This window comes from Erythrolamprus reginae, chromosome 3, assembly GCF_031021105.1.
Source record: "Erythrolamprus reginae isolate rEryReg1 chromosome 3, rEryReg1.hap1, whole genome shotgun sequence".
Lineage (NCBI taxonomy): Eukaryota > Metazoa > Chordata > Lepidosauria > Squamata > Dipsadidae > Erythrolamprus > Erythrolamprus reginae.
Genome location: NC_091952.1, coordinates 245,488,014 through 245,514,902, shown reverse-complemented (window position 1 = coordinate 245,514,902; position 26,889 = coordinate 245,488,014). Strand labels below are relative to the sequence as shown.

Below are 26,889 nucleotides of genomic sequence, written 5' to 3'. Positions count from 1 at the left end.
AGAAAGATGATAAACAGATAAATTATAGATAGATGAGAAAGAGAGAGAGAGAGATAAATGACAGACTGTTGATAGACAGATTAGGTAGATGATAGATAGTTGGTAGATAGATAGAAAGACAGACAGACAGACAGACAGACAGATGATAGACAAATAAATGATAGATATGATAGAGATAATGCTAGATATAGCATAATTTTTCAGGATGCTTGTAATACAACTCCTACCCTCAAAATAAGCCCCATTTAAGATCGTGAGCCAGATGGACACATATAGTAACGTTATTCCCCCCAGATAAGACCTAACCAGAAAATAAGCCCTAATACATCTTTTGGAGCAGAAAGTAATGTAAGACATGGTCATATTGGAATTCGCTTCCACCACTTACAATTGATGGGCCACTTTGTGACACAGAATGCTGGACTCGATGGGCTTTGGCCTTATTCAGCATGAGTCTTATGTTCTTATGCTTAAATCATTACAGATAAGAATATATGTACAAATCCTTATCCCATGGCCACCAAGGACTCTATTCATTTAAATGTCATGGCTTCTACTTTAAACATTTTTAATGTTCCATATTTTTACTTTTAGGTAATGATTTGGGGCCACCAGCCACCAAAGCAGCAAACAAGTTTGAAGGGATGTCTCAACACTCAAGGTGAGATATTTATGTGTTGATATTACTTTTTATACTTACCTGTCATCACGTAAGAGTATAGAAACATAGAAACATGGAAGATTGACGGCAGAAAAAGACCTCATGATCCATCTAGTCTGCCCTTATACTATTTCCTGTATTTTATCTTAGAATGGATATATGTTTAAATTCAGTTACTCTGTATTTACCAACCACATCTGCTGGAAGTTTGTTCCAAGCATCTACTACTCTTTCAGTAAAATAATATTTTCTCACATGGCTTCCGATCCTTCCCCCAACTAACCTCAGATTGTGCCCCCTTGTTCTTGTGTTCACTTTCCTATTAAAAACACTTCCCTCCTGAACCTTATTTAACCCTTTAACATATTTAAATGTTTCGATCATGTCCCTCCTTTTCCTTCCATCCTCCAGACTATGAAAATTGATACGATTTTTATGTGGTAATGGATTTTATACACACCTGTACAAACATACACACACACACACCTACACATCCCTATCCCCTTTTTCTTCGGTTCTGTCCAATGCAGTGGTTCTCAACCTTTCTAATGCCACAACCCCTTATTACAGATCCTCAAATTGTGGTGACCCCCAACCATAAGTCTAGCGCCAGTTCTCCCAACAGAGCTTTAAGCTGATTGGCAGGAAGGTCAGAGGTACACCCCCACTGTAAACGCCTGATTGGTCGATCAGAATGGTTGACAGTTCAGCAGTTCAAATCCCTAGTGGCATATAACACAGTGAGCTCCTATTACAGTAGAACCCCAACTTACGAGACTAATTGGTTCCGGAAGGAGGCTCGTAAGTCAGAACGCTCGTATGACGAAACATTGTTTCCCATAGGAAACAATGTAAAGTCAATTAATCCGTGCAACAACAAAAAAAAACCGCTGCCGCCGAACGCGGAAGTTAGCGTTCAGAGACAGCTGCGAAGCGGCGCGCGTGTTTTAAAATGTCAGAGCCGGCCTGGGGGGCTCGGGGGGAAGCCCCCGAGCCCCCCAGGCCGGCTGCCACGTTTTAAAACACGCGCGCCGCTTTGCAGCTGTCTTCTGAAGCCGGAACGCGGAAGTGTTTTAAAACGTCAGGTAGGGAAGGTTTGCCTATTTGCCGATGACTCTAAAGTGTGCAATAGGGTTGATATTCCTGGAGGCGTCGGCAATATGGTAAATGATTTAGCTTTACTAGATAAATGGTCAAAGCAATGGAAACTGCAGTTTAATGTTTCCAAATGTAAAATAATGCACTTGGGGAAAAGGAATCCTCAATCTGACTACTGTATTGGCAGTTCTGTGTTAGCAAATACTTCAAAAGAAAAGGATTTAGGCGTAGTGATTTCTGACAGTCTCAAAATGGGTGAACAGTGCAGTCAGGCAGTAGGGAAAGCAAGTAGGATGCTTAGCTGCATAGCTAGAGGTATAACAAGCAGGAAGAGGGAGATTATGATCCCGCTATATAGAATGCTGGTGAGACCACATTTGGAATACTGTGTTCAGTTCTGGAGACCTCACCTACAAAAAGATATTGACAAAATTGAACAGGTCCAAAGACGGGCTACAAGAATGGTAGAAGGTCTTAAGTATAAAACGTATCAGGAAAGACTTAATGAACTCAATCTGTATAGTCTGGAGGACAGAAGGAAAAGGGGGGACATGATCGAAACATTTAAATATATTAAAGGGTTAAATAAGGTCCAGGAGGGAAGTGTTTTTAATAGGAAAGTGAACACAAGAACAAGGGGACACAATCTGAGGTTAGTTGGAGGAAAGATCAAAAGCAACATGAGAAAATATTATTTTACTGAAAGAGTAGTAGATCCTTGGAACAAACTTCCAGCAGACGTGGTAGATAAATCCACAGTAACTGAATTTAAACATGCCTGGGATAAACATATATCCATCCTAAGATAAAATACAGAAAATAGTATAAGGGCAGACTAGATGGACCATGGGGTCTTTTTCTGCCGTCAGACTTCTATGTTTCTATGTTTCTATGTTTCTATGTTTTAAAACACGCGCGCCACTTCGCAGCTGTCTTCTGAAGCCGGAACGCTAACTTCCGCGTTCGGTTTCAGAAGACAGCTGCAAAGCGGTGCGCGTGTTTTAAAACGTCAGAGCCGGCCTGGGGGGCTCGGGGGCTTCCCCCCGAGCCCCCCCAGGCCGGCTGCCACGTTTTAAAACACGCGTGCCGCTTTGCAGCTGTCTTCTGAAACCGAACGTGGAAGTTAGCGTTCCGGCTTCAGGAGACAGCTGCGAAGTGGCGCGCGTGTTTTAAAAGGTTGCAGCCGGCCTGGGGGGCTTGCCAGCACCCCCCCCCAGCACCCCAGGCCGGCTGCAACCTTTTAAAACACGCGGGATACGAGCGCCAAGGAGCTGTCTCCTGAAGCCAAGACAGCTCCTTGGCGCTCGTATCCCGAATGTGAGCTCGGGAGGCGAACAAAAATGTCGCTCCCCTCCCAGCTCTTATCTCGAGTAGCTCGTAAGTAGAGCTGCTCGTATGTCGAGGTTCCACTGTACTTGCCTCAGGTTCTGCCAACATTGCAGTTCGAAAGCAGGTTAAAAAAACGTCCTCTAGAGTCAGGAACGACTAGCACACTGGTTCTCAACCTGGGGATCGAGACCCCTTTGGGGGTCAAACGACCATTTAACAGGGGTCACCTAAGACCATGGGAAAAGATAAATTTCCCCTGGTGTTGGGGAATAAAGCTTATATTCTGGCGCCTTGGAACCTATTTTTACAATCTGACCAATCAGGCGTTTACAGTGGGGGTGTCCCTCTGACCTTCCTGCCAATCAGCTTAAAGCTCTGTTGGGAGAATTGGTGCTAGACTTATGGTTGGGGGTCACCACAACGTGAGGAACTGTATTAAGGGGTCGTAGCATTAGAGAGGTTGAAAACCACTGGACTAGCATAGAGTATATATGCAAAGGGACCCTTTAACTTCACTGTAGTATAGAACTATTTCAGTGTCTGGGTTCGATTCCCAGAAGGGTATGTCTAGCTGATGAGAGCTAAATAGCTTGAAATAAATCCATACTAGTCTCCCTTTATTTCTTTGTTGGTAAATATATGGTAAACTCAACACTTGGAAAAAAATCCACCCTTGAAGTTACGATTGTTACACCATTCCCAATGTCAGTAGGGTCATTCCCACTTTTGCGAAGTTTTTAGTCACATGATCACAGTTTGTGACTTTTCCTTTAATTGACTTTCGACAAGAGAAGACAATGATGCAAGCTGGATTCACTTAGAAGACTGCCTGGTTTGCTTAGTAAAAATGGTAATAAATGCCACTGGTAAGATTCTCAGTTTGAAAATGTTTACATTGGCCATGCTGGTGGATGCTCTATTCCAAGTACGAGGCTTTTAAAAATAATAACAATAGTAATAATAACAACAACAACAACCTACTGTGGGACTTCAGACTGACCGAATTTTGAAACATAATACACCAGACACCCTGATTGTGGAGAAAAAGAAAGTATGGATCATCGACATCGCAATCCCAGGAGACAGCAGAATTGAGAAGCAGCTAGAGAAATTGGTGAAATATGAAGATCAAAAAATTGAGCTGCAATGACTGGCATAAGCCAGTGAAAGTGGTCCCATTGGGCGCAGTGCCAAAAGATCTCAGCAGACATTTGAAAAACATCGGAATTGACAAAATCTCAATCTGTCAACTACAAAAGGCCACTTTACTGGGATCGGCACACATAATTCGTCACTACGTCATGCAGTCCTTGGTGCTTGGGAAGTGCCCGAAATCCAGCATAGTGATCTTGTTTGCTGTGTTGTATTGATGATGATGATGATGATGATGATGATGATGATGATAATAATAATAATAATAATAATAATAATAATAATAATAATAATAATAATTGTTCTGTCGAGCTCTCTGGTAGAATCCTCCTGAAAATTCAGAGATACAAATTTCAGACCCACACACGTTTGAAAATTCAAAACAATGTTCTTTATACCGAAAATTCAAATAAACTAAGCCTTCTTTTGGTATAGCAAAGAGCACTCGTCTCCAAACAAACTGGTAATTTGTACAAGTCCCTTATCAGTTCTGAGATACTTAGCTTGCAACTGTGAGGCAATTCACAGTCCTTCTTCTTTCACAAACTGAAACACACTTTGCTCTGGTTTAGTTTCAAAGCGGGGGAAAATCAGCACACAAAGGTCGAAATCAGCAAGGCAGGCACGAAAGACAACGATCAGATAATCCTCCACAATGGCCAAACCCACAGACTGCTATTTATAGCAGCCTCACTAATTACCACAGCCCCACCCAACCACAGGTGGCCTCATTTTCTTTGATAATAATCTCTTAGTTGTTGCTGCCTATGCATCGCTCTCCGCATGCGTGGCTGTATCATTAACTCTTATTCCGAATCCAAGGAGGAGCTAGATAATTGATCTCCTTCTGAGCTGTCTGCCCCACTCTCCTCCTCCCTGTCACTCATATCTTCTTGGTCAGAGGAGCCTTCATCATCAGATTCCACCGGGAGCAAAACAGGCCTGCGGCATGTGGATGTCTCCCCCACATCCACAGTCCTTGGGGCAGGAGCTGGGCCAGAGCTAACCACAAATAATAATAATAATAATAATAATAATAATAATAATAATAATAATAGTAATACTTTTATTCACAAAAATCAGTAATACACAGCAAACAAGAATTCTATGCTGGATTTTGTATCACAATACCACAAGTCAAATACTTCCCAAGGGTCTGGGACTCTGATGTATTTTCATATGATGCACACAGATCCAAATACGATGGCCTTTTGCAAATGACAGATCATGATTTTGTCAGTGTATTGTTTTCAAATGCTGGCTGAGGTCTTTTGGACAGCACCCAGTATGCCGATTATCACTGGGACCCCCTGTACTGGTTTATGCTAGAATCAGCTTATGATATCAGCTAGGTTTTTTCTGTCGTTTTTCATCAATTTGACTGTTGCCTGGTATGGCGACATCAATGATCCACACCTCTTTCTTTTCCACAATCATGAGGTCCGGTGTATTGTGTTCTAAAACCTTGTCAGGTTGTTGTTGTTAATGATGATTGTTGTGGTTGGCTCTGGCCCAGCTCCTGCCCCAGGGAATGTGGAGGTGGAGGCCTGTTTTGTTGCCGGCAGAGTCAGGGAGTGCAGTTTCCTCCGACGAAGAAGAAGGTGGGGGTGACTTGGAAGAGGGGGGCTTGGCACACAGCCCAGGAAGCCAATCACCATTATCTTCGGTCGATTCGGATGACGAAGTGTTAGACCCACACAGGCGCAGACTTATTCATCGAAGAGACCAATTGAGGACATATTACAGGAGATAAGAGAGGCCACCTGTGTTTGGGTGGAGCTCCAGTAATTAGAGCTGCTGCTATAAATAGCAGCGTGCTAGTTTGGCTGTTGTGGAAAATTGTCTGATCGCAGTTCTTTAGGATCGTGCCTCGCTGTGTCTGAACTTTGTGGATTTTTCACGCCTTTGACACCAAAGCAGAGTAAAGTGTGTGTGTGTTTCACTTCGTGGGAAGAAGGAGGGCTGTGACGTTTCTTCACAGCTACCAGCTAAGTACTTAAGGACTGATTAAGGGACTTGCACAGCCGACAAGGTTGTTTTGGGGAAGAGTGCTCTTTGCAATACGAAAAGGGTGCTTTGTTTCTTTTGAATTTTGTGATAAAGGACATTGTTTTAAATTTTCAAACGTGTGTGTGTCTGAAATTTGTACCCGTGAATTTTCGGGAGGCTTCTACCAGAGAGCCCGGCAGAACAATGATGATTGAATTTAACCCCTTGTGTATTTCTTCATCAGCACCGGGAGTGCTAAGACTGCGCTGGGCCCAAGAGTGCTTCCCAAACTACCTCAAAAAGGTAAGTCAGATCACGAAACAAGCTAAGCAGGGTCAGACAAGGTTAGTCTCGGAATGAGAAACTGCAAGAATATCTCAGGGCTGTATGAGAAATTGAAGGGTGTGGGAGAAAAATACCATGAAAGAACTTCATTATTAAGGACTGCCAAAGTTGACTCAAAGGGGGTTTTGTGTGAGCATGTATTATACTGAGTGGTTTTCACTTCCCAAAAATAAAACAAAGCCCTGGACAATCTAAGGTAGGGTAGTGAATGAATGTAGGAGGTAAGTTGCTGGGAGGCAGAGGCCAAAGGGTGTGGGGGGGTACCTGGGTGTGTGGGGCTACATTCGGTGTATAAGACGCACCCAGGTTTTCACCCTCTTTTTTGGGGGGTAAAAAGCTGCGTCTAATACTCTGAAAAATATGGTAAATATAACATCATGCTGTAGAAAAAGAAAGGATAAATGAAGGAACCAGATACAGTGATACCTCGTCTTACAAACTTAATTGGTTCCGGGACAAGGTTTGTAAGGTGAAAAGTATGTAAGATGAAACAATGTTTCCCATAGGAATCAATGGAAAAGCGATTAATGCGTGCAAGCCCAAAACTCACCCATTTTGCCAGCCGAAGCACCCTTTTTTGTGCTGCTGGGATTCCCCTGAGGCTCCCCTCCATGAGAAACCCCACCTCCGGACTTCTATGTTTTTGTGATGCAGGGGAATCCCAGCAGCGCAAAAACGGGTGCTTCGCTGGCAACGGAAGTCCGGAGGTGGGGTTTCCCAGCGAGGGGAGCCTCAGCGAAATTGCAGCATCGCGAAAACACGGAAGTCCTCGAAACCCCACCTCCGGACTTCCGTGTTTTTGTGATGGTGTGATTTCGCTGAGGCGCCCTTCACTGGGAAACCCCACCTCCAGACTTCTGTTGCCAGCAAAGCACCTGTTTTTGCGCTGCTGGGATTCCCCTGCAGCATTGCAAAAACACGGATGTCCAGAAGTGGTGTTTCTCATGGAGGGGAGCCTCATGGGAATCCCAGCAGTGCAAATATGGGCGCTTCACTGGCAACAGAAGTCCGGAGGCGGGGCATCAAAGTGGTGGCGGCTTGGGTTTGTAAGGTGAAAATAGTTTGGAAGAAGAGGCAAAAAAAATCTTAAACCCCGGGTTTGTATCACGAAAAGTTTGCATGACGAGGGGTTTGTAAGACGAGGTATCACTGTATATTATTTTCTCTCTCCCCTGCCCCAATATATATTGCATTTGGGCTTTTGAGATTGTGTGTTTATCATTTCTTCTGCTGCTGTCAGAGAGTCCCAATACTGTATAAATCACTATATTCTGCTTAATAAAGTGGCACTTTTTAAAATTGCCCTGGAGATAGAGGGGATTTGCTTGGAATGAAAGTGGGAAGGAGAAGGAAAAAAGGTTATTCTCTCATTGGTTTTGCTTTCTGTTTCAGTGGCGTTACGAAAAATAGAAACGATTCACCTTCCGACACTAGACAAATCCAGCCACCACTCTGAAATCTTTCAAAAGTCGGCTTCTCTTTGTATCGATCTGCCCCAGAAGCCCCAGCCTGCAGATTTAGCCCCTAAACCAGGAGAATTACCCCCGAAACCCCAACTGGGAGACCTGCCCCCCAAACCCCAACTAGCCGATTTACCTCCGAAACCCCAAATGAAGGATCTCCCTCCGAAGCCACAGCTAGGAGAAACGTTGGCAAAATCTCCTGGTGGGGACCAGTCCCCCAGATCACAGCCTCCCGAAGCCAATCAGAAATCCCCCAATATGGATCTTTCCCCAAAGATACAGTCGAAAGAGATTGTCCAGAAACAAGCATCGGAAGACTCTGGAGATACGACCCCTGGATCCGCTGAAACCCCTGTGCCACTTCCTCGGAAAATAAACATGGTAGGTAGATAGCTTCCGCTTTCTAACGTTATTTATTTATTTATTTATTGATTGATTGATTTGATTTGATTTGTATGCCGCCCCTCTCCGAAGACTCGGGGCGGCTAACAACAATAAAGAAGACAATGTAACAAATCTCATATTAAAAACAATCTAAAAAACCCCAATTTAAGAGACCAATCATACAAACAAGCATACCATGTATTAATTCTATAAGCCTAGGGGGAAGGAAAAAATTTCAATTCCCCCATGCCTGACGACAGAGGTGGGTTTTAAGGAGCTTGCGAAAGGCAAGGAGGGTAGGGGCAACTCTGATATCTGGGGGGGAGCTGGTTCCAGAGGGTCGGGGTCACAACAGAGAAGGCTCTTCTCCTGGGTCCCGTCAAATGACATTGTTTAGTCGATGGGACCCGGAGAAGGCCTACTCTGTGGGACCTAACCGGTCGCTGGGATTCGTGTGGCAGAAGGTGGTCCCGGAGATATTCTGGTCTGATGCCATGAAGGGCTTTATAAGTCATAACCAAAACTTTGAATTATTGTGATTTATTTATCTATCTATCTATCTATCTATCGATAGATTGATCGATTGATTGGATTTGTATGCCGCCCCTCTCCAGGGACTCGGAGCGGCTAATAGCAACAATAAAACAGTGTACAATAGTAACCTAATATTAAAAAAAATGATTAAAACCCATTAATATAAAAAATCAAACATACATACATACATACCATGCATAGAATTGTAAAGGCCTAGAGGGAAAGAGGATCTCAATTCCCCCATGCCTGACGGCAGAGGTGGGTTTTAAGTAGCTTGCAAAAGGCAAGGAGGGTGGGGGATATTCTAATCTTTGGGGGGAGTTGGTTCCAGAGTGCCGGGGCCGCCACAGAGAAGGCTCTTCCCCTGGGTCCCACGCTGTTGTGTTGATGATGATCAGAGGTTGTATGCTGCCAGTTCGGTCGATTTCAGGCAAACTGGCAGCACTGACTACGAGTGGGTGCCCTCCCACCAGCCCGGATGTAATGCCATCCTATTTAGCTAGGTTTTTGTGGCTGGGCGCATGTGCAAAAGGCGTCTGTGAGTGAAAACCACCCATGATCAGTATCGGGTTGCTACCAGTACGGATAAGGACGGCACACCGGTAGTGAAAATTGAGCTCCAGGCGCAGCTTTGCTTCTGCTGTGGGCGCGTGCACGCATCCCAGCGAGATTTTGCTGGCACAGGAAGCAAAACCTCATGAGATTTCAGCAATTTTTTGCTTCTGTGCATGCATGAAAACTCTTCCAGTTCTGTTACTCTGTTAATTCGCCTTGGCCAACTTGCTGCAGGACAAAGGTTACACTAATACTAAGGAAGTGATTGCCGCCCCGAATCTACGGAGAGGGGCAGCATACAAATCTGATAAATTAATAATAATAATAATAATAATAATAATAATAATAATAATAATAATATGGAATAGAAATAGAAACAGAATCATTAAAGAAAGGATGCAGAAGGAGGGAAGGAATGAATGTGAATGGCATGACTTAAATATTTTTTATTTACTTTAAATAACCAAATTTAATTGTTTATTATTATTATTATTTATTATTATTTATTATTATTTATTATTATTATAATTAGATTTTTATGCCGCCACTCTCCGAAGAAGACTCGGAGTGGCTCACAACAACAATATACAATACAAATCCAATGATTAAAAACAAAACAATTAAAACCCTTGATATAAAAACAGTCATACATCCCAAACAAACCATACATAAAATGGGACGGCCGAGGGGAATCAATTTCCCCATGCCTGGTGGCAGAGGTGGGTTTTTAGGAGTTTGTGAAAGGCAAGGAGGGTGAAGGCAGTCCTAATCTCTGGGGGGAGTTGATTCCAGAGGGCCGGGGCCGCCACAGAGAAGGCTCTTCACATGGGTCCTGCAAGATGACATTGTTTTGTCAACAGGACCTGGAGAAGACCCACTCTGTGGGACCTAATCGGTCGCTGGGATTCGTGCGGCAGAAGGCGGTCCCTAAGGTATTCTGGTCCGGTGCCATGAAGGGCTTTATAGGTCATAACCAACACTAAATTGTCCCACAGTGAGTTATTCCAAGGTGCATTGACCGTGGCTGTGATAGGTTGGCTATGATAGGTTGTCCCATTCTACTTACAATTAGCAACCTAAAGGATAACCATTTTTGCTCCGTCTTAGCTAAAATGGCACCTCTTTGTCTTCGTTATTCAGGGAAAGAATAAAGTGAGGAGGGTGAAGACAATCTATGATTGCCAAGCAGATAATGACGATGAGCTTACGTTTGTAGAAGGTGAAATTATTATCGTAACCGGAGAGGAGGATCAAGAGTGGTGGGTAAGTATTTTGTCCTACTTTTAACAGTTAAATAAAGTAAACTTTTGAGGATATATAACACATCCTCAAAAGGATACTAGATGGTCCTCATTAGACAGCAATAATTAAAACTAGAGTTTCTGTTGCTAAGGGACATAGTCATAAAAGGCAACATCACATGAGCACACTGCCCAGCGATGGGAATTCCGGCACTTTTGGCGGCTGTTGTTAAGCAAACCACGGTGGGTTGTTAAAAGAGATTAGATTAGATTAGATTAGATTAGATTTATATGCCGCCCCTCTCCGCAAACTCGGGGCGGCTCACAACAATAATAAAAAAGAGTACATAATAACAAATCCAATCTAATTACAATTTAAAATTAATAAATTAATAAAAACAGTCCCAATAAATATAAAAAACAGGCACACAGTCAATCAATCAAATGGCAAAAACAACATGGGCAAGGGGGAGATGTTTTTTAGTTCCCCCATGCCTGACGGCAGAGGTGGGTCTTAAGGAGTTTACGAAAGGCAGGGAGTGTGGGGGCAATCCTAATCTCAGAGGGGAGCTGGTTCCAGAGGGTCGGGCCCCCCACAGAGAAGGCTCTTCCCCTGGGTCCCGCCAGACGGCATTGTTTAGTCGACGGGACCCAAAGAAAGCCGACTCTGTGGGACCTAACTGGTCGCTGGGATTCGTGCGGCAGGAGGCGGTCCCGAAGATATTCTGGTCCGGTGCCATGAAGGGCTTTATGATCGCCATGTTTGACCTCTTGCCTGTTTTCCTATTGACTTGCTTCTAGAAAGCTATCGGGGAGGTCAAAAATGAGAATCGCAAGACCACACGGATACTGTGGTGTTGTTAACTACAAGGCCTCATACAACCATCATTGGTTGTTTTACATCATTTCTTCTGGAAAAAGAAACCTAGGCCCCTGGAAATTTGACATGAGCCCCATTATCAGTATCTATGGAGGTCCTCAGTCATCCAAGACAAGTCATGGTTGTCCCAATGGTGTTTTTGTTTCAAGAGGCAATGGGACTTTCTTGGCTTTCTTTGAAGACGTTTCACTTCTCATCCAAAAATTTCTTCAGCTCTGGCTGGATGGTGGGGAATGGAAGGATTTATATTCCTTGCAGACAGGAAATGGAAGGATTTATATTCCTCGCAGACAGGAAACGGAAGGATTTATATTCCTCATAGACAGGAAATGGAAGGATTTATATTCCTCGCAGACAGGAAATGGAAAGATTTATATTCCTCGCAGACAGGAAATGGAAGGATTTATATTCCTTGTAGACAGGAAATGGAAGGATTTATATTCCTCACAGACAGGAAATGGAAGGATTTATATTCCTTGCAGACATGAAATCGAAAGATTTATATTCCTCGCAGACAGGAAATGGAAGGATTTATATTCCTTGTAGACAGGAAATGGAAGGATTTATATTCCTCACAGACAGGAAGTGGAAGGATTTATATTCCTCACAGACAGAAAATGGAAGGATTTATATTCCTTATAGATGGAAATGGAAGGATTTATATTCCTCGCAGACATGAAATGGAAAGATTTATATTCCTCACAGACAGGAAATGGAAGGATTTATATTCCTTGTAGATGGAAATGGAAGGGTTTATATTCCTCACAGACAGGAAATGGAAGGATTTATATTCCTCACAGACAGGAAATGGAAGGATTTATATTCCTCGCAGACAGGAAATGGAAGGATTTATATTCCTTGTAGATGGAAATGGAAGGATTTATATTCCCTGCAGATAGGAAATTGAAAGATTTATATTCCTCGCAGACAGGAAATGGAAGGATTTATATTGCTCACAGACAGAAAATGGAAATATTTATATTCCTTGCAGACAGGAAATGGAAGGATTTATATTCCTTATAGATGGAAATGGAAGAATTTATATTCCTCACAGACAGGAAATGGAAAGATTTATATTCCTTGCAGACAGGAAATGGAAGGATTTATATTCCTCAGACAGGAAGTGGAAGGATTTATTCCTTATAGATGGAAATGGAAGGATTTATATTCCTCGCAGACAGGAAACGGAAGAATTTATATTCCTTGCAGACAGGAAATGGAAATATTTATATTCCTTGCAGACAGGAAATGGAAGGATTTATATTCCTTATAGATGTAAATGGAAGGATTTATATTCCTCACAGACAGGAAATGGAAGGATTTATATTCCTCACAGACAGGAAATGGAAGGATTTATATTCCTCACAGACAGGAAATGGAAGGATTTATATTCCTTGTAGATGGAAATGGAAGGATTTATATTCCCTGCAGATAGGAAATGAAAGGATTTCTCTCAGGAAATGGGAGGATTTATGTTCCTCGCAGACAGGAAATGGAAGAAAATTATATTCCTTGCAGACAGGAAATGGAAGGATTAATATTTCTCACAGGCAGGAATATAAAGGCACTTTTGGGACACTCATGACCCACACAATTTGTAATGTTTATGTTTGCCAGACCTTGTAAATTTCCGAACAGCTGTGGCAGGAAAGGTTGTACAATGGGGCAAAATCTATTTTGACAACTTGGTCTCACTTAGCATCAGAAATTTTGGGCTGAATTTTGGTTGTAAGTCAAGTACTGCCTGTACACAACAATGGAAGCCTCTCAAACGCTCCTTCCTCACAAAAGAATAACTCCTGCCAAATTATATCTCACACCCTTTGGTTCTTTATTTGCAGATCGGCCACATTGAAGGGAAGCCGGAACGGAAAGGGGTCTTCCCCGTCTCCTTCGTCCACATTTTATCAGACTAACTCCAGCCAGAAAACTTGAGTATTGCACATCATTCCTGCAAAGTCAGGCTTTAAGCACGACGCAAAACAGCTGCTGCATCCCTGTAACTCTGTGCATAATTGTGGATATTGATGTATATATTTATATATAAATATATAAATATATAACTGCTGTTAACAAGTCGAGAAGTTGGTCCTGCCCGTACAAAGGGCTCGTCATACCTGTAATTGTATATAGAAAGTGTTCCTTTGCCATTGCCAGTATTATGGTCATTGTCGGAGCTGGCATGCCTTATTGGGTTGCTCAAGCCATTCTTGGCATCAAGCACTTAAAAAAATTTTTTCCCCCCGTCTGTGTATGAACTGCCAGCTTTCTAAAATAAACTGTTAGTCCCATTCACTCCCATTCAGCTGTACAGAATTTACAATCCCTAGTAATACATCCGTATTCTCTGACGTAGATACTGTAGCTAGCAGCGTTTCTCTTCCCCGAAAGAAACGGCTGATGTCCGTTGACGGCTATCCCACCTGCACCCTGGACGGCTTGTGAAATCCCCTTCCTCGGTATTCATTTAGAAAAAAAATATATATGTGTGTGTTTGCGTGCGTGCCTTTGTCCAATGTATCCATCCAACGAACAGAAATAGGCACTAGTGCGCTACAGGTAAAACCGGTAGGATTTTTATGGTGCGTAGGCCACCTGTTCATGTTTGTATTCTGTAACTGGTCGTTTACCTCACGGGGCTGCATCTCAAAAACTCTTCAATAAAAACCGTTCCGCTTCACGAAGGGAACCACGCGAGATTCCTGGCTGTAGGTTTTCCTTTCCAGACATCCGTATAAAGTACATTCCCGCATGCATGCCTTCTTCATAGCTCTGCTTATCGTCTCTGTTCAGGCAAGAACTTCAACGACCTGTGTCAGCTTTCCGTATCCAATAGGGCAGCTTTGGGGGCGTGATCTCTTTACCCACCCAGATCGAAATAATCAGAGTTTTTGCTGGCTAACTAATTGGTTCATTAAGCTATTGGGAGATTTCAACCTTCCTTTCACCTAAGACAGTGATGGCGAACCTTTTTTTCCTCAGGTGCCGAAAGCGTGCGCATGTGTGCTATTGGGCATGTGCGAGTGCCCACACCCATAATACAATGCCTACAGAGGGTGAAAATCGGCTCCTCTGTCCCCCTCCCGGAGGCCCTCTGGAGGCCACAAACGGCCTGTTTCCCAACTTCTGGTGGGCCTGGTAGGCCCATTTTTCACCTTCCCCGAAAGCATGTGCATGGGTGCTATTGTGCATGTGCGAGTGCCCACACTCATAATACAATACCTACAGAGGGCGAAAATCGCCTCCCCTGCCCCCTCCCGAGGCCCTCTGGAGGCCAGAAACGGCCTTTTTCCCAACTTCTGGTGGGCCTGGTAGGCTCATTTTTTACCTACCCCAGGCTATAGAGGCTTTCATGGAGCCTGAGGAGGATGAAAACACTGTTGCCCTTCCCCCCAAGAGGCCCTCTGGAAACTGAAAACGCCCTCCCAGAGCTTCTGGATAAGACGAAAATAATCTGGCTGGTGTACACACACGTTCTGGAGCTGAGCTAGGGCAACAGCTTGCATGCTGGTAGATATGGCTCCGCGTGCCACCTGTGGCACCTGTGCCATAGGTTCGCCATCACTGACCTAAGCTAACTCGATTGCATTGAGGACCATGTCAGAGTTGCGTTTGACCTTGGGGAGGGAGGGCAGTGGGCGTGGCCAGGGTGGGCGTGGCCAGTTCTACATCACTCATGTCATAGGCGCCTGTGGTGACCCGAGAGTTCTGCCAGTGAAAACGGGCTCCCAAGCTCCATTTTCAGCTGCAACAACCTCCTGCAACCTTCTGCCGGTGACAACAGAGCTCAGAAAGATCTGTGTGCACCCCTCTGGAGCTCCGTTTTTGCTGGCAGAGGCACCGCGGGACAGTCCTTCAATGTTTCCAGGGCAGCCCCATGGACCGGATCTAATCCAGCCTCCAGGTCTTGAGTTTGACACACCCCTGACCTAAGCCATACTGTATTCAAGTCACAATATAGTTCTCGTATTGTCGCCGTGAAGAAATGAAAATCATTAGTGAAACAATATTAAAAAATAATCTTTCCTGAAAAATAGCAGCTGGAATTAGTTTTCTTTCCTGAACTGAAGAGCGGCAAGAGTCTGGCCACCACAAAGTTAATAACAATATAAAGAGGACCTGTTTGGACCTGTGATTATTAGACAACTAAAATATCAGGACTGCAGCTTCAAATCAATTTTTTTTCCCAATCAAGGTAGTAAGGATAAATTCCTTTTTTGCCACACATTTTTATTTGTTAAGATTCTGCATGCTTCAAACACGATATGGAAGAAGAAGGCTTCAGGCTTTTGCACAATAAATAAATAAATAAAATAAACAATGGCCACACCTCTGTGCTACACAATCAGGTTGTCTCTGAGATTTCTGCAAGACCCTGAGAAAAGGTGCCACTCCTTGCAATTTAAGGAGCTGGTCCCTTAAAGCAACAGTAACTTTTTTAAAAAGAAAAGAGACAGATTAGCAAGTCTACAAAAAATGTCTGATAAACAGCAGAGAATTGCTGGGCCAAAGGACTTCTTCCGAACCATTTTCAGAACCGATAAATATGCCTTTTGGGAGGAAGAACTGGGTAGAGCTAGTATTTTGTTACATTTTTTGCAGTTTCACTGGGCAGAAACTGGTTAAAAAAGCTACTTTGCCAAAAGACCAGGTTTCATTTTCCCTGTTGAAATTCCATCCCAAAACAATGCATTTCACTCCAAGCACAAGCTCCAATTAATTGCAAGTTAAATCAAACAAACATTAAGAGTTTTGCAAACCAACCATAGCCAAAGCCATATGGCCTTTAAAAAAAAAATTGTGCTTTAAAAAAAAAATAGTTTATTGCATGTTAGTGGTTAACATGTAAAAAAAAAATACAATCAGTTTAAGAACTCTTAACATGAAAGAAAGCAAAGCAATTATTAGCTCTTATTGGAAAGTGGCTTTTTCAAAGCATTGCTTTTTCCAGGTCACAGACATTTTGTTCAAAGGCATAAGATGAATGAGTGAGTAAGCCTGCTTGCTAAAGTCAGTGTTTTTAATAAATTAAGTTTAATAAACGTAATGCTGTTTATACAAACGCTAGAACAAAAATAAGTTAGCACTCCATATTGCTAGTCAAACATCCTACCAGTGCATTAAAGGGGATAACTCATCCGCTTTCTCCATTGTCTTTTAAAACAAACTCAAAATCCACCTTTAAAAATTAAATAAGATAAAAGCGAAGCTATAAAGATGTGTAAAATGATGTAGAGTCAAATGTCTATTATTTTGTAAGCTTTTTGAAGTAGCATATGGATTTTTAAAAATAACATGAGTTCCACGGGGAACCCAAGAGCTGACTGTTTGATTTAGAGTCCATAGGATAATTAAGATGCAATGTATGATGTATAGGCTGAGTTTTAAGTACAAGGTTCTGTTTAAACTCAAGAGCCACTATCTGCAATTTTGTACATTTCATGGTATATTTGGAAAGCCTGCTTGCTTTTGAGTTTTGTTTCCCCCATCCCACCCCAATTCTGGGGAACTATGTTCTGGAAACGATGTGTTATCTTACTGTTGAACAGCAATTGCTATTTATTTTTTTATGACATATTGCAACCACCTGTAGAAGAAAAACAGATCTTATTGTACTCTAGACGATACTGAAATCTCCTTTGAATGTCACACTTCTCCTCCATCAGTACACTTGTGTCCTTATGTGTTTAATGTGACCGTTTGAGTACTGTATGTGTTAATTTCTACTTTTTTAATATTTAAAATTTCTTTTAAATAAATGTATTCCGTTGATTCCAGACCTCTCAATGGTGTTTTTATCAACTGGATCTTTCTGCAAGAGAATAGAATAGAATAGAATAGAACAGAACAATACAGAACGGAATAGAACAGAATAGAATAGAATTCTTTATTGGCTAAGTGTGATTGGACACCCAAGGAATTTGTCTTGGTGCATATGCTCTCAGTGTACATAAAAGATACATTTGTCAAGGATCATGAGGTGCAACACTTAATAATTGTCATAGGGGACAAATGAGCAATGAGGAAACAATCAATATTAATAAAAAATCTTAAGGATAGAAGCAATAAGTTACAGTCATACAGTCATAAGTGGGAGGGAATGGGTGATAGGAATGATGGGAAAAAACTAGTAGTAATAGTATTGCAGATTTGGTAAATAGTTTGACAGTGTTAAGGGAATTATTTGTTTAGCAGAGTGATGGCGTTCAGGGGAAAAAAGGGGGATTAAATCGCAATAGAATTCATCTGCACAGAGCCTCTAAGTACAAATAACAAAATAAGAGAGTTGGAAGGGACCTTGAAGGTCTTCTAGTCCAACCCCTGCTCAGGCAGGAGACTGTATATCAGTGGTTCTCAACCTGGGGGTCGGGAACCCTATGGAAAAAGACAAATTTCCAGTGGTGTTAGGAACTAAAGCTTATATTCTATTATTACAATCCGACCAATCAGGCGTTTATAATGACTTTCCTGCCAATCAGTTGGGAGAATTGGTGCTAGACTTATGGTTGGGGGTCACCACTACACAAGGAACTGTATTAAGGGTCCACAGCATTAGAAAGGTTGAGAACCACTGCTCTATATACCATGGGTCTTCAAGCTACGGACGGCCTGTGAGCCGCATGCTGCCCACCAAAGCCATTAATCCGGGTCGTGCAGGACCACGAGGCTGCCTCGCCCACATCGTCCCACCCATCCTTCACCCAAATGCAGGACTTATCTTCATAAGTATCATGGGCTAGAACTGAAAGGGAAGGCCAACAGTCTTGGCCTGCAGAGACTTTCTGGAGGCAGGGGAGGTGAACAATGGGGTGCATAGACACCCAAGGAGGCCACAAAATAGACAAAACCAGCTTATTTTTGGACCCCAAAGAAGTTCATTTTGCTTGCAAATGCTGCTGGAGGCAGGGGAAGTGAAAAATGGGGCAAGCAGATGCCCCAGGGGGCCAAAAAATGGGTGAAAACACTCAATTTTTGGCCAATAAACAACCCGGTTTTAGCCTGCAGATGCTTCAGGAGGTGGGGGAGTTGAAAACCAGCGGGGTACAGATGCCCCAGGAGACCAAAAAATGGGTGAAAATGGCCTGTTTTCACACAAAGAGATTTCTAAGCTCCTTGTGGCTGAGAAGAAATTGCTACAAAACTGAGTTTTCTGAAGTGTACTACTAGACATCTAAACAACTGAAAAATAATGATCTAGTACAGTGATGGCGAACCTATGGCATGGTTGTCACAGGTGGTACACGGAGCCATATCTGCTGGCACGTGAGCTGTTGCCCTAGCTCAGCTCCAATGTGCATGTGTGTGCCACCCAGCTGATTTTTAGCTTGCACAGAGGCTCTGAGAGGACGTTTTTGGCTTCCAGAGAGCCTCCTGGAATGGAGAGGGCATTTTACCCTGCCCTGGCTCCTGTTGGCTGGAAGTCAGATCGACGGAAGCAATTACCATTTCCGTCCAACCCCGGATGTGATGTAATTAATTAATTAATTAACTAGGCTCTAAACTGCATCTTAAAATCTTTTTCAACAAGCTCTTCTAATCTTTTGTGCTTCCTTCTGAATTTTGGATCTAACCAGGGCAAGTCCTGACTGCTTGAGCTGTCTGATGACACATCTGTCTGTAAACTTTCACTCGAAGCCTGTTGTCACATTTCAGCGTCTCCCTCACTAAAATCCTATTCATCTTCTAAATCAGGTAAATTGACAGGTTCCATTTCTCTTTCCCCCTCTGAATCTGAGCATTCCAACGGCTGACAAGGAGCACACACAACTATATATGTGCACAAAAGCTACATCTGGCTACAGCTGCCATTTGCCTGAGCTGGTGCTTTGAGTCTGGAAGAACCTCCAAATTGCAACACCAGAGTCCACAAAATGTCCATTGAGCCCCCAGACCCATAACATTCTGCTTTGAGGGAGCTGCTCCCCCCTCCCCATCCAGATCCTAGCAGCATGGAGACCCTGACTCAGCACTTCAGCTGCGCTGACTGCCTCTTGCTAGAAGCCAAGATGTCTTAACTGGGTAGCATCAAGTTACTGAGGGTACTGGATCTCATGGCAACTAATGACCTCGCCAGTCATTTTGTACAAATGTTTGAAATAAGTGGGCAGAGCAAAGAGCCCCGAGGCCTCCACCATGCAGATAACCCTCTTGCCCAATCCAGGACCAGAACTCTGTTTGCTGTGTATACAGTTTACTCTTGAACATGATGATAAGATAATAAGATAAGATGAGATGAGATGAGATGATGAGATGGGAGGGGAGGGAATGGGATAAGGAAGGAAAGAAAGAAAGAGGGAGGGAGGGAGAGAGGGATGGGATGGAAGAAGGAGGGAAGGGGTTAAGGAAAGAAGGAAGAAAAGAGGGAGAGAGGGATGGGATAGGAGAAGGAAGGAAGGAAGGAAGGAAGGAAGGAAGGAAGGAAGGAACTTTACTGTTTTATTCAGTAAAGTTTATCAAAGAATGTAAAAAGAATGTCCCAGGACTTTTTTGTTCTTGATTTGCCAACTAGACAATTCACAGAGATGTTGTGTTACTGCATTAGAGAATACTGAGAGGTACAGAACCGTAAAGAACCAATATGAATTTTTTTATTATTTTCATACCCCCCCCCCCCAAAAAAAAATCCCTTCCTATAACGTTAAATGGACTCCATGGGATGGTAGAGGATAAGCACATTGTCCATGGGGATGCTTCATAACTAACAACAAAAACCTCCATAAACATTTGGATGGCTATGTCACATTTTAATGCAATTTAATTCACTTTTTTCAAGATACCCATTCCAGAGGTGCAATTCAGCAGATTCTAACCAATTCTGGAGAACCGGTAGTGGAAAATTTGATTAGTTTGGAGAACTGGTAAATACCATTTCTGACTGGCCTACCCCCATCTATTCTCTGCCTCCCATGTCCCAGCTGATCAGGAAGAAATGGGGATTTTGCAGTATCCTTTCCCTGCCATGCCCACAGAACTGGTAGTAAAAAATGTTTGAATGATTTAATCACTTAACAACATAGGAGTGAATCTCTTCATTTCAGTATGCTGAAGCCAAAGACAAATTCTAACCATTTCGAGAGAGAGGAAAAGCCAAGTCTTTAGGGCAGCTGTCCCCAAAATATGGCCCGTGGGCCGCATGCGGCCCTCTGAGGCCATTTATCCGGCCCGCCAGTGATTGACAGTAGCACAGGGAAAAGAGAGCAAGAAAGAAAGAAAATGGAAAGAGGGAGGGAAAGAGAAGTGGAGAGGAATGAAGGAGGGAAAGAAGGAAGGAAGGAAGGAAGGAAGGAAGGAAGGAAGGAAGGAAGGAAGGAGAAATGGAAGGACAGAGGAAGGAAGGACTTTTTTCTCTTAACATACATTCAAACAATACAGTGTACCATCTAATTTTCCATGAATAAAATGAGGTATTTTGTTAGTAATTAATATCAATCATCAAAAAAGTTGCAAAAGTTTTTTTTCTAATTTTGTTGTCCAGTTACATTCCTTTTTTAAATTAAATTCCCTCCTTAATGTTCCTTCAAAAAGTACACCACCAATTATTTTTCTAACTTATTAACCATTATGCCAAAGTACTTCCTTCTTTCTTTATACATTTTTCTATAAGGCAAGAAAATCTTGTATAGCCAATCAGATGTTAACAAAAGAAAATTAAAAACAAAACATAAACATATATGAATTTCAGACTTCTTCCCCCCCCTCTAAATAGTACATTCCCATTTTGTTTTTTACTTTAAAATAAGGTGTGTGCAGTGTGCATAGGGATTTGCTCATAGGTTTTTTTTTATAGTCCGGCCCTCCAACAGCCCGAGGGACAATGAACTGGCCCCCTGTGTAAAAAGTTTGGGGACCCCTGCTTTAGGGGAACAAAAAGCATCACTAAGGATGATTGTATTACAGTAAGACCTCACCTATCGCTGGTGTTACGTTCCAGACCCGGCCGCGATAGGTGAAATCCGCGATGGGGAATTTATCGACTGATAGTACTTATTTAAGTATTTATATTGTAATTGTTTGGTAAGTTTTCATTGTTTTAAGTGTTTATAAACCCTTCCCACACAGTATTTATTTTAGATACAGTATTTAAATACAGTATTTACAATTTTAGATATATATTTTTTGAAAAACCTGCCGATCGAGTTCGGCGGGCTGTTTAAATCTGCCGATCAACCTCCTCAGAAACCTGCGAACCAGTGAAGATCCGCGAATGATTTTTCTCATTAATATTTCTTGAAAACCCGCAATGAAGTGAAGCCGCAGTAGGTGAAGCGCGGTATAGCGAGGGACTACTGTATTAGTAAATCCAGGTTTCAAAAGTTTGTTAGCAGCACTAGAGGGCAGCAAAGAGTACCAGGTCTTTGGCCCTCTAGTGGTTGTCTGTCTTTTTGCATGGTGGATCCAATAGCCCCAATACTAGAAACAACTTTCACACTTGCACATTTCATCAGATCAACTAAAAACCCAACTTTGATTGACACTAACCTCTGTTTGCTGACTGGGGAATCCTGGAAATTGAAATCCACTATCTTTAAGTCGCTAAGGTTTAAAGACACTGATCTATTTATTTATCCAATTTATTTATTTATCCAATTTATAGGCCGCCCAACTCCTTCTGGATTCTGGTCGGCGTATAACATCTAAAAACAGTATAGAAAAACAATTAAAAAGCCATTAAAAAATAATATGAGCAGAGCTGGGTGGTATAATATCTAGAACAATGCCAGGATCAATTCATTTGGCTAACGTCTCCTTTTACAACTCTCTCCCTTGGCTTAGCTTCATCCAAACAGCAGCCCCAAACTTTTGGGCCACCAGTGACCGGTTCCATGGAGATAGGTTTTTTCCATGGACCGGAGGAGTGTGCTGCCCACATCCCATGGATGGGGCTTCGCTTGTTTGTTCAGTCTGGTTTATGATATGCCGCGGCCCAGTGCCAGTCTCATACCAGCATACCTGTCATACAACATACCTACCCATATTACTTCAGGTCTCCTGATGATGATGTTTGTTCATTGTGTTCGAAGAGGACCTTGACATCTAATGGGTTGTGGACTGCACACGATGTGTCCACAGATGGCTGGTAAGGCCTATACAGGCACAAAATGTTCTGCCACATGTTAGTTATTTAGTTATTTAATCATTTATGTTATTTATTTTATTTATTTATTCATTTATTTATTCATTCATTCATTTGTCCAATACACAAATACATAAGAAGAAAAATAGACATGTAGTAATATATATAAGGGTAAAGTGAACTTAGAGGAGAGGATATATGAAAGGAAGAGAATATATATGATAAGTGAGAGAAAGGAAAGACAATTGGACAGGGGACGAAAGGCACACCAGTGCACTTATGTATGCCCCTTACTGGCCTCTTAGGAACCTGGAGAGGTCAATCGTGGAGAGTCTAAGGGAGAAATGTTGGGGGTTAGGGGTTGACACAATTGAGTCCGGTAATGAGTTCCACGCTTCGATAACTCGATTGTTCAAATCATATTTTTTACAGTCAAGTTTGGAGCGGTTCGTATTCAGTTTGAATCTGTTGCGTGCTCTTGTGTTGTTGCAGTTGAAGCTGAAGTAGTCATTGACCGGAAGGACGTTGCAGCATATGATCTTGTGGGCAATACTCAGATCGTGTTTTAGGCGCCATAGTTCTAGGCTTTATAGGCCCAGGATTGTTAGTCTATTTTCATAGGATATTCTGTTTCGAGTGGAGGAGTGAAGGGCTCTTCCGGTGAAATATCTTTGGACATTTTCAAGGGTGTTGATGTCTGAGATGTGGTATGGGTTCCAGACAGATGAGCAGTAGTCTAGGATGGGTCTGGCAAAAGTTTTGTAGGCTCTTGTGAGTAGTGTGAGATTGCCTGAGCAGAAGCTACGTAGGATCAGGTTAACAACTCTAAAAGCTTTTTTGGCGATATTGTTGCAGTGGGCTTTATTTATTTATTTTATTTATTTATTTATTTATTTAGTTAGTTATTCAGTTATTTTATTTATTAGTTAGTTAGTTAGTTAGTTAGTTAGTTAGTTAGTTAGTTAGTTAGTTAGTTAGCTACTTAGTTGACTTCTATTCTGTCCAATATATGTGGGCACCATTGTCACAGCTTTTGCAGCTCTGGATTGATTGATTGATTTGATTTGATTTGATTTGATTTGTATGCCGCCCTTCTCCAAAGACTCGGGGTGGCTCACAAGATACAATATAAAACAGTGCATACAAAACAAATCTAATTAGTTAAAAACTACAAGCTAAAAACCCAATATATTAAAATCAACCAATTCAATCACAACCATACATCAGGTTTAGTAGTCAGGGGTGGTGGTGTCTAGATCTAATTGCCCCAGGCCTGGCGACATAAGTGAGTCTTGAGACTCTTGTGGAAGGTAAGGAGGGTGGGGTGAGTGCGAATTTCTGGAGGGAGCTCATTCCAGAGGGCAGGGCCCCCCACAGAGAAGGCTCTTCCCTTTGGTCCCACCAAATGACATTGTCTGGTTGACAGGACCTGGAGAAGGCCAACTCTGTGGGACCTAACTGGCCACTGGGATTCATGGGGCAAAAGGCGGTCCCATAAGTAATCTGGTCTGATGCCTCCACTTTGCGGAGTGCTCAGTTCTCTTCTGCTATGAATGTTCTTCTGGCCTCAGATGTCCGTCTGATGTCTCCTAAACCACATTTGTACAACATAGGAACTGGAGCCCATTCTAATCTTGGCTCCCTATTTCGGATTGTCACGTAGGGTGGGGCGAGTCCCTCGGAACCAGCCTCTTGCCAAAACTCACCCCCCCAACAACAAATGGTCACATGCAATTCCACAAACCGATTGGAGCCTGATTCAAAACCTTTGGGGCACCTTGTGCTGCTAGATGTCCATCTGCAGGGACGCCAATCGTTGTTGTGTTGCCACGGATTCGGTTCCCTTCTGGTGTTTTTGCAAAAAGGATAAGTGGAATCTAAGTTATCAGGGAGTTGGGGGAGAGCTAAGTTATGGAGGGGAACTCTTTCTTTCTTTCTATGTTTCTATCTTTCTTTCTTTCCTTCCTTCTTTCTATTAGTATCTGTCTTTTGTTCTTTCCTTTTCTTTCTTTCTCCCCATCTCTCTTTTTGTTTGTCTGTCTTTTCTTTCTTCTTTTTCTTTTTTCTCTCCCCCTCTCTCTTTGTATCTGTCTTTCCTTCCTTTCTTTTCTTTCTCTCTCTCTTTCTGTTTGTCTCTTTCTTCCTTCCCTTTCTTTCTCTCACACTCTCTTTGTTTTCCTGTCTTTCCTTCCTTCCTTTTTTTCTTTCTCCCTTTCTCTCCTCTTTCTTTCTGTTTGTCTGCCTGCATTTCTTTCCTTCTTTTTCTTTCTTTCTCTTTCCTTCCTTTCTCTCTTTCTTTCTGTGTGTCCTTCCTCCCTCCCCCCATTTTTTTTCCTCCCTCCCTCCCTCCTTTCCCCGATCCCTTCCTTTCACAGCTGCCTCTCGCGCGCCCCTGCTACTCCTCGCCGCCGCCACCACCTCTTCCTCGTAAACCTGTAGCAAAGTGACGTTCGGCCCCCTCGACCAACCCGGAAGCTCGGCTGCCTTCAAGCAAGAGGCTGCGAGGAATCCGGTTCCCCTTTTTCTTCCTCTTTTTTGCATTTGGGTTTTGGGTTTTTCTCCCCTCTCCCGGGGGTGGCGGTGGCGGTGCGCGCGCGCGTGTGGCAGTGGGGCGGGTGTGTGCGCGTGGAACTCCAGCCATAGCTCGCCTCCTGATGCGAGGGATCGCGCCCAGCAGCAGCAGCAGCAGCAGCAAACGGTGAGTTAGTTTGGAACCCAGCGCTGATCCGATGGAGGGTTTTTTCCCCGATGGCTTTTCGGGGTGGGGGCTGGAGGAAACCCACTGCAGTGGGGCGGAGGCGGGGGAAAGGGGTGGGCAGGGATAGGTGGGCATTGCCTAGGGTGGAAGCTCCCTCTTGCATTTTTGCGCGTGTCGGTTTGCCCGCTCGCCTTCCTTTATTGGAGAGAGCCAGAAATGGGCATTCATTTGGCGACGAGGCGTCTCCAAAGGTGGGACCCAAAGGTGGAGCCCTCCTTCCTCCAAGCGGGACCTCGGATCCCTTGGCTTTTGAGCCAGATCCCTGCTCTGGAAGGGGAGCCCCGCTATTTTGTAGGCAGGGGGCTCGGGCTCGGTCCGGTTTGCCCGCCCTGGGAGATCTCCGATCCGTCGCGCCTCGCTCCGGTCCGCCGGTGCGCCCTTGTGCGCGCCGCTGGCTGGGGCGGAGTAAGAGGGTGACATTGCCCGTCGTCTTGCCTGCGCTCCGCGCGCGATGGGGTTATTTTTGGGAGGGAGGGTCAGGAGGGATCCAGGTTAAAGGCGCCTCGTTCCGTGCGTAAAGACGAGGAGGGAGTGGTGGTGGTGGGGTTTTGGGTGGGGGTTGCAACGCCACCCGGGAGGGTCCGTCCATTTAGCACCGGTGTGTGTGTGTGTATGTGTATTAAATTTCCCCGTCGATCTCGTTCGGGTGTGAGCGGGGAGGAAGAATCCCCTCCCCATTGCCAATGGGAGAGAGAGAGATTTGGGGATTTGGAGGGTCAATCTGCAGGTGGGGATTTTTTTTTTTGAGGGGTGTCATTCTGATTCTATCCGCCAACGCCCCTTGCCCGCGTCGCCCCCTCCCTACCCACCCCGAATTGGATCCGGCGTGTAGAATCGGTTTGTGATGCTGATTTGGGGTTGTTGTTTTGACGTGACAAAGCCCGAGCGCGCAAGGAAAAGCATCCGCATGGTGGGTCTCGGGGGTTGTGGGAATCGAGCCGTGTAGTTAAGGGGGGGGGGGAGAGATGCTTGGATCTGAGAAAAACATGGTGGGTGGGTTAGGTTCAACATTTTTACCGATTGAGATGGCTTGGGTTGGGGAAGCTCAAGCGGCGTTGGAACCGGTTCGGATTTGGGTGGAGGATCACAAGAAAATCCTATGGCTGTATTCTAGGTCTGTCTGTCTGTCTGTCTGTCTGTCTCTCTCTCTCTATCTATCTATCTATCTATCTATCTATCTATCTATCTATCTATCTATCTATCTATCTATCATCTACTATCATCTATCTATGTATCTATGTATGTATGTATGTATGTATGTATGTATCTATCTATCTATCTATCTATCTATCTATCTATCTGTCTGTCTGTCTATCTATCTATCTATCTATCTATCTATCTATCTATCTATCTGTCAACCTACCTATTGGTAGTATACAAAGATATAACAATGTTTATATCAATGATACTAGTAAGAGAGAAACAT

General features: G+C 43.4%; 2 protein-coding genes across 3 annotated transcripts in view; both read left to right on the top strand.

The window, feature by feature from the left end:
- Nucleotides 1-17,403, top strand: part of ASAP1 (ArfGAP with SH3 domain, ankyrin repeat and PH domain 1) — a 139,282-nt gene extending 121,879 nt beyond the window's left edge. The window contains exons 25-29 of the mRNA XM_070748302.1: nt 595-661; nt 6,474-6,532; nt 7,967-8,418; nt 10,651-10,773; nt 13,473-17,403. Coding sequence (XP_070604403.1) covers nt 595-661; nt 6,474-6,532; nt 7,967-8,418; nt 10,651-10,773; nt 13,473-13,547 — 776 coding nt within the window. The 3' untranslated portion in view covers nt 13,548-17,403. The remainder of the gene's footprint in view (nt 1-594; nt 662-6,473; nt 6,533-7,966; nt 8,419-10,650; nt 10,774-13,472) is intronic.
- A 7,772-nt stretch (nt 17,404-25,175) lies between these two features.
- Nucleotides 25,176-26,889, top strand: part of CYRIB (CYFIP related Rac1 interactor B) — a 165,709-nt gene continuing 163,995 nt past the window's right edge. The window contains exon 1 of one of the 2 annotated variants that reach the window (XM_070748306.1): nt 25,176-25,403. The gene's annotated coding sequence lies outside the window, so the exon portion shown is untranslated. The remainder of the gene's footprint in view (nt 25,404-26,889) is intronic. The other variant, XM_070748305.1, reaches the window with a different exon arrangement.